The sequence below is a fragment of the Octopus sinensis genome, linkage group LG4 (assembly GCF_006345805.1).
Source record: "Octopus sinensis linkage group LG4, ASM634580v1, whole genome shotgun sequence".
In the NCBI taxonomy this organism is placed as follows: domain Eukaryota; kingdom Metazoa; phylum Mollusca; class Cephalopoda; order Octopoda; family Octopodidae; genus Octopus; species Octopus sinensis.
In genome coordinates this window covers 83,382,535-83,390,034 of record NC_043000.1, presented here as the reverse complement: position 1 = coordinate 83,390,034, position 7,500 = coordinate 83,382,535, and the positions used below count along the sequence as shown (strand labels likewise).

Below are 7,500 nucleotides of genomic sequence, written 5' to 3'. Positions count from 1 at the left end.
AGGGTTAGGGTTAACGGATGGTTTTCTCCTACTTCTTAACTCACAAGTGTGATAAAGATGGCTTACCGCGCCTACCACACTCATTGCTAACCTCAGCCTCGCGGGTCTTCGCGTATTCCTAATTCCTAAAGGCTATTTTCATCGTTGACACGCGCGCACACACTACAAAGAAGGAACACTCAGTTTTGCAGCAAGGTTAGAGTGGTTGCAGCTACACCCAGTCAGTTTGGCAGCTGCATGGATGACAAATGTAAAAAATTTGCTCCAGTGTGGGTCAAAGAAACCGGGACATTTTCCGATAGCATCAATGCTGCACAATACTTATGAAGGAAGTGGTATTGTCGGAAGTTACCGAAACCGCTGGTCTCTGGATTCAATAGCTACTAGAGGGAATGTCTCGCAGGGTCAACACTTCCCTCTCCATCATTTTCCTTTCCAAGTGGAACTTGTAATAGTTGAAGATGAAGGTGTCTGTTCCCGATACTTTCAGCCGCATCCACTACTCAACATACCCGTCGCCGAGGAAGTGCACTGGAGGCACTGCCTTCTCATTATTCAGTTGTGCACCTTCAGATTTACATTGACATATTTATTTCGTAGTGCCCACCCAGAATATTCTGAAGCACTCCCAGGTACCAAAGTCTGGCGACTGGCCAGCTACGCGTCCTTTTTGCCATAACCAAAGATAGAGCCTGCCCAGCATTGTTAAAGGACGGTGGAAGGTTGATCTTTATGAAAGGCTCTGCTGATAGCCGGATGTCCTACTCGCGACAACAGCTGTTTGCCATACTCCACAAGTCAGCAATGCTCGGACACTGCATACGTGCAGTCTCTGCGATTTCGTCGCTTTATTCGAATTTTGCTCCAGCAGTGCCCTATCCTCGGTAACACTGCCAGACCAGGAATTTTTGGAAATGTACAGGGATTCTACACCGAAAGTTACTAGAACAAAGCAACTTGCTGATTTTTATTGACACCTAGCATACCTCCCGAAGAATGTCATCATACTTGCACACCCAATAATGATGTGTGTATATGTGAACTGTCCGTATTAATGTTGAGTCCCTTCATATTCCATAACTTATCAGTACGACGAAATGAAGTCGATAAGATAAGTACGAGACACCAAAAATATTCTAGGACGGATATCCTCGATTAAAGGTGGGTAACTGAAATCAGAAAAGGAACAAAATATAAATGGGAGAGAGGGAGAGGGGGGATAGAAGAAGAATGAGAGTAAAAGAACGAGAGATAGAGAGACAGAGGGAAAGCGAATGCGAGTGTGTATATGTGCGTTTGAATGTGTGTGTGGTGTGTGTGTGTGTGTGTGTGCAAATGCGTACGTGCATACCAATCTGTCAAATTGTCAGTCAGCAATTTATAATGCATACACATAGCCACACACGCACACGCGCGCAACACATATGTAATGTAAATATGGGTGTGTACTTGTGTATGTGTATGTAAATGTATATATATAAATATATATATATATATAATATATATATAATATATATATATATATATATATATATATATATTATATATATAATATATATATATATATATATATATATATATATATACATATATATATATATATATATATTATATATATATATATGCATACATATATATATGTGTATGTTTATGTATATGTATGTATATGAGTGTGTGTGTAATGTATATACACACGCACACACAAGTATATACACGCGCGTATATTAATCAAACATTGTTATCAATGTACCCAGATATGACGCAATGATGTCAGTTAGGAGACCAAAAACAGTGTCAACCATAAAACGATGACTACTACTACTACTACTACTAAAATAGTCGTAGCAGCATTAATAATACAAAGAGCTAAAAGCAAACAATTGAAACTACGATAAAATAAAACAAAATTTGTATGTCACAATGTAACCTTTGGAAGAAAAGGCCAGGAAACGGAGATCATTGTTACAATTCTTCTAAACATTAACTAGTTTAATCACCCGTCACTTGTGTATGACTATGAGCTTGCGTGTGTTAGTTACCCCCATTAACTCGGTTCCTGGAACACACGGTAAGCTAAACTTGCACTTTTGTTGTGGCGCCGTTTTGAATACTTATTTTCTTTCACCCATTTTACTTCTTTTTTTTTGTTTTTTTTTATATATCGTAGCACAGAAAAAAAAAAACCTAACTTACATTATTACCACTGCCATCGCAATCATTAACATCATTGTCATCATCATCATCATCATCACCACCACCACCATCATCATCGATTTTTCTTGCATTACAAGCCGGTTTAGAGGGCAACCGTGCGTGTTGATCTGATCCTTCTGCAAGTCTGCATGAAATCTTCTGTTGAAGCCCAAAAACCTCGTGTCTGTTTTTATGTTTCTTCTCCCATCTTTACTGTATGTATGTATATTTACTATATGTGTATTTGTATATGTATATTTGTATCTTTATGTTTCTATATGTATAATTGTGTGTGTGTGTGTGTGTGTGTGTGTAAATATATATATATACACACACACATATAATTAACAGAATGAGATAAAAAATCCAAAGCTGTGAATTATTTTCAGAACATTTATAAAGAACATTATTCACAGACTTGGATTTTTTATTTCATTCTGTTAATTATATATTATATATATATATATATATATATGCATGCTAATACACGACCTACGTTGGACTCATTTGTATCGTTATCGAACCTGGAGCTTAACTATAGTTTGTCCATAGCACTTACTCAGCATTACCTGACACCTTGGGTCTTCTTGGCACAGAAACGTTAGCACGCCGGGCGGAACGCTTAGCGGTTTTTCGTCTGTACGTTCTGAGTTCAAATTCCGCCGAGGTCGACTTTACCTTTCTTTCTTTCTTTCTTTCGGGGTAGATAAATTAAGTACCAGTTGCGTACTGGTGTGGTCTAATCGACTGCGCCCCCACCCCCTCAACAAAAAAATTTCGGGCCTTGTGCCTAGAGCAGAAATGAATATTTTATAGGTACAAGAGTGGCTGTGTGATAAGTAGCTTGCTTACCAACCGCATGTTTCCGGGTTCAGTCCCACTGCGTGGCACCTTGGGCAAGTGTCTTCTACTATAGCCTCGGGCCGACCAAAGCTTTGTGAGTAGATTTGGTAGACGGAAACTGAAAGAAGCCCGTCGTATATATGTGCATATATGTATGCGTGTGTATATGTTTGTGTGTCTGTGTTTGTCCCCCAACATCGCTTCACAACCGATGGTGGTGTGTTTACGTCTCCGTAACTTAGCGGTTCTGCAAAAGGGACCCATAGAGTAAGTACTAGGTTTACAAAGAATAAGCCCTGGGGTCGTCTTGCTCGATTAAAGGCGGTGCTCCAGCATGGCCGAAATCAAATGACTGAAACAAGTAAAGGAGTAAAGGAGTATATATATATTGTGAGTGTTTATATATATATATATATATACTTGTAAATGCATGTAAATTTGCATTTGTATGTGTGTGTGTATATATATGTATACTCTTTTACTCTTTTACTTGTCTCAGTCATTTGACTGCGGCCATGCTGGAGCACCGCCTTTAGTCGATCAAATCGACCCCGGAACTTAGTCTTTGTAAGTCTAGTACTTATTCTATCGGTCTCTTTTGCCGAACGGCTAAGTGACGGAGACGTAAACACACAAGCATCGGTTGTCAAGCAATGCTAGGGGGACAAACACAGACACACAAACACACACACACACATATATATATATATATATACATATATACGACAGGCTTCTTTCAGTTTCCGTCTACCAAATCCACTCACAGGCATTGGTCGGCCCGGGGCTATAGCAGAAGACACTTGCCCAAGATGCCACGCAGTGGGACTGAACCCGCAACCATGTGGTTGGTTAGCAAGCTACTTACCACACAGCCACTCCTGCGCCTATGTATGTATATTTTTATATGCATATTTGTATATGCAAACATCGGATCAGTTTAAGCAAATCATCTGTGAAGGAGGTTCAATCAGAAATTGCAGAATGCTCATCTGTCGCCTACGACAGGAGAATCCGTGCTTATTCAAGGTACGTAGTTAGAACGTTGCACTCACGCGAGATCGTTGGTTGCATTCCCGGACAAGGAGCTACGTTGAGTTCTTGAGCAAAACACTTCACTTCACGTTGCTCTGCCATCACTTCGACATCTGACTCGTGGCACATCATGCACCTGTGTAGATAATGTTGATTTGATGGAGAGACTGAGCTTATGTGGTGCTCAAATATTTAATCACTATAAACAAATCACTTGTGCAGGTTGTTCACTAAGAACCCCCATTTGTTGTCTACGACAGGAGTGTCCCTGCATATTTGTGTGTGTGTGTGTGTGTGTGTGTGTGTGTGTGTGTGTGTGTGTGTGTGTGTGTGTGTGTGTGTAGTGTGTGTGTATATAGTGGCATGCACACTTCATGCAGGCATAGAGTGGATTCGATCCTCGATTGCCAAATTTCACTTAACAGCTCAAAAGCACTGTGGATTTTATAGCGGGTTTGTAGAGCATATGTCCGACGACATCCTGTGGGAGACTCTAGGTTTCGATGAGGAATCTGCTCAAAAGAACATTCGGGCCAAGGGACAACTTCCAGAAATCCCTGGTCTGGTTGTGCTACAGATCGGCCTTGCCAGTTCGCGAGAGATTGTCAAGGCATGGTGCTGGTATCCTACCCACATGCCCGAGGTGCGGGCATGTCAGTGAAACTGTCACGCACGCCTTCGTACATTGTGAAGAACTGAGGGGATTGATAACCTATGTCGAACAACTGGTATCAGATACGGAAAGAGTGAGGTTATCAACTGAGTCTATCATCAAGATTGTACCGCCACCCTCCTTTAACAAGGAAAAGGAGGCGTCATTTTTCTGCGTAGTAGCAGTAGTGAAAGAGACAATATGGGTAACGCGTGGAAGGGGAATTGAGAGAAACAACTTTATCTCCGGACATGGGTTGGTTAGTTTTTTTAACTACCATCTGTCCAGGAAGATCAGTCTGGAGAAGAGGTTCCTGCTTCAAAGAACGTTTGAGAAAAGATGACAAATGTCGTAAGGAAGTTGAGAGTGAATGAGGCCGAGCTAGTGTAGCCGGTCTGAACCGAAAACAAGGAAAAAACGAAGAAAAAAACGAAAAATTATTATAAAGAGTAAGAAAGAATTTTAAAAAACCGGCAGGTCGAACACAAACCCAGAAAAATATATAACCATTTAATTCTTAATTCATTTAATTCGTTTCGATTTCATTGTATTCTTCAAGTTCATTCGATTTTATTATATCTGACTTTTATACCAACTAACTAGTGTATAACCCCAGTCCCTAGATGTTTTTGCTTTGTCCTTGTGATGTCCCCTTTACGTGAGCCATGTACTGGCAATAAAGAAATTAGTTAGTGAATGGACAACTATAGTCATGGCCACGAGCAGGCAGCCGCTAGAGACGAAGACGGCCAGAGGGAGAAAGAAAGTTACAATCAGCAACTGTGCAAGACTTCCCTCGACTGTCTCACTTTCACTAACTCACTTTCTTTTCTCTGTCACATTACCATATCTCTCTCTATACCCCACTATGAGAACATGTACACACATACCGACCGAAATTCACTCTTTTTTCCTCGCATGCTTTTCCATTTACTTGTTATACATGCCAACCCGTCGTGATTTTGGATGTATACAACGTAACGATAAATATACATTTTCTTAAACCTCGATCGCTGTTCTCCCATTTGCATACTCGCATACTGGCAACCAGCACCTTAACAACAACAAACGTCACACACACACACACACACACACACACACACACACACACATATATATTATATATATATATATATATTATATATATATATATATATATATATAAAACTGAAATGCGTTTGGACCGCTTGGATCGCTTTCAAGGCCACTACATCCCGTCGGATTGACTCCAAAATTTACAGGGACATGTAAAATGAGGTGACGATGCACCTATCTTAAAAGGTGTCGTTGCTAGGGCCAAAAATCCACTTTGATAAGTCCACTCCCATTCTTTAATGTATCTGTCTTCCTCACTCACTCACGCTCCCTTACCAGCACTTTTTCACTCACTCTATTTCCTACCTTCCCATCACTTTCACTTCATCAAATGGCGTTCTTTTATGTATCTGTCTGCATTCATAGAGAGAATTATCATCGCCACAACCAACACATGCTCACGTATGAGAGAGACTCCAACACACACAAACACACACATATATACATATATATATATATGATGTGTGCATTATGTGGTCGGTTGAGCTGAAAATATGCAGACCTATGTTTAAAGTGCTGGCAAGTTTGCATGACAACTATTTTTTCCCCTCAAATGAAAGGCGTGACCTCTAGGACAAAATTCCTCATCTTATAAAATGTGGCCCCAGTAGACCCGAATGAAATCGGGTTATATTAACCAAAATGTGAAAAGGGGTCTAAATGGGGCTGGAAGGGGATTAAAATTTAAAGGAGCGGGTGTTTAGGAATTCTCTGTTACATCAAGCTAAAAAATTTGCCTTAGCCTTTTAATCGTCAATGTGTTGCCGTCCATGATGAAGAAGTTTTGAATGCTTGCCATAGTGAGTTTACTGTCGTGAGAAAGAATCACTTCAAAACTTGATGTTTAGGCATTTTCTTTCACATCAAGTTCAAAATTTTACGCCAGCCGTTAAACTGTCAAAACGTTGCTGTCCGTCGTTAAGAAATGCCAGCCATGGTGACTCTACTATCCTCATATTCTATCCCTTCAAACTTTGGTTTCCAATATTTTATTATTTTTATTCAGCTCGCAAGTTCGTCTGTCCCTTTTAAATGTTACTGTTTTGCTGTCTGCCTTGAAGCAGACCTTTCCGTTGTTGCTGCCTGATATTTATGATTGATCTTTCTAAATATTTCTCAACTTACTCAAGATCTTTTGTTGTTTATAAATGGGAGATAATAGATAAGATAGAGAGTAAGAAAAGCGAGGGAGAGTCCGAGAGAATGAAGAGTATAGAGTGGGGAAAGTGAGAGAGAAGGAGAGAAAGAGGGAGAATCATCATCATCATCATCGTTTAACGTCCGTTTTCCGTGCTAGCACGGGTTGGACAGTTTGACCGGGGTCTGGGAAGCCAGGAGGCTTTACCAGGCTCCAGTCTGATCTGGCAGTGTTTCTACAGGTGGATGCCCTTCCTAACGCCAACCACTCTGTGAGCGTAGTGGGTGCCGCCGGCACAGGTGCCAGGGGGGCTGGCAGTGGCCACGATCGGTTGGTGCTTTTTACGTGCCACCGGCACAGAAGCCAGTCAAGGCGGCGCTGCAATCGGCCACGTTCGGATGGCGTTTTTTACGTGCTGAAAGGAAGCAACAGAAGTAACAACACACCTCTTACCCGCGCGTAGAGCGGTCACCTTCAGCTAGTATATATAATATATATATATATATATAATAACAAAATAAAGTAGTAAGGTACCGTACGAGTGGAA

At 40.8% G+C, this 7,500-nt stretch overlaps 1 protein-coding gene across 1 annotated transcript in view; it reads left to right on the top strand.

Annotated features, from left to right (window-relative positions):
• The first annotated feature begins 1,932 nt into the window (after positions 1-1,932).
• LOC115210918 (E3 ubiquitin-protein ligase MYLIP) overlaps positions 1,933-7,500 on the top strand; it is an 88,764-nt gene continuing 83,196 nt past the window's right edge. Inside the window, exon 1 of the mRNA XM_029779702.2 lies at positions 1,933-2,068. Coding sequence (XP_029635562.1) covers positions 2,011-2,068 — 58 coding nt within the window. The 5' untranslated portion in view covers positions 1,933-2,010. The remainder of the gene's footprint in view (positions 2,069-7,500) is intronic.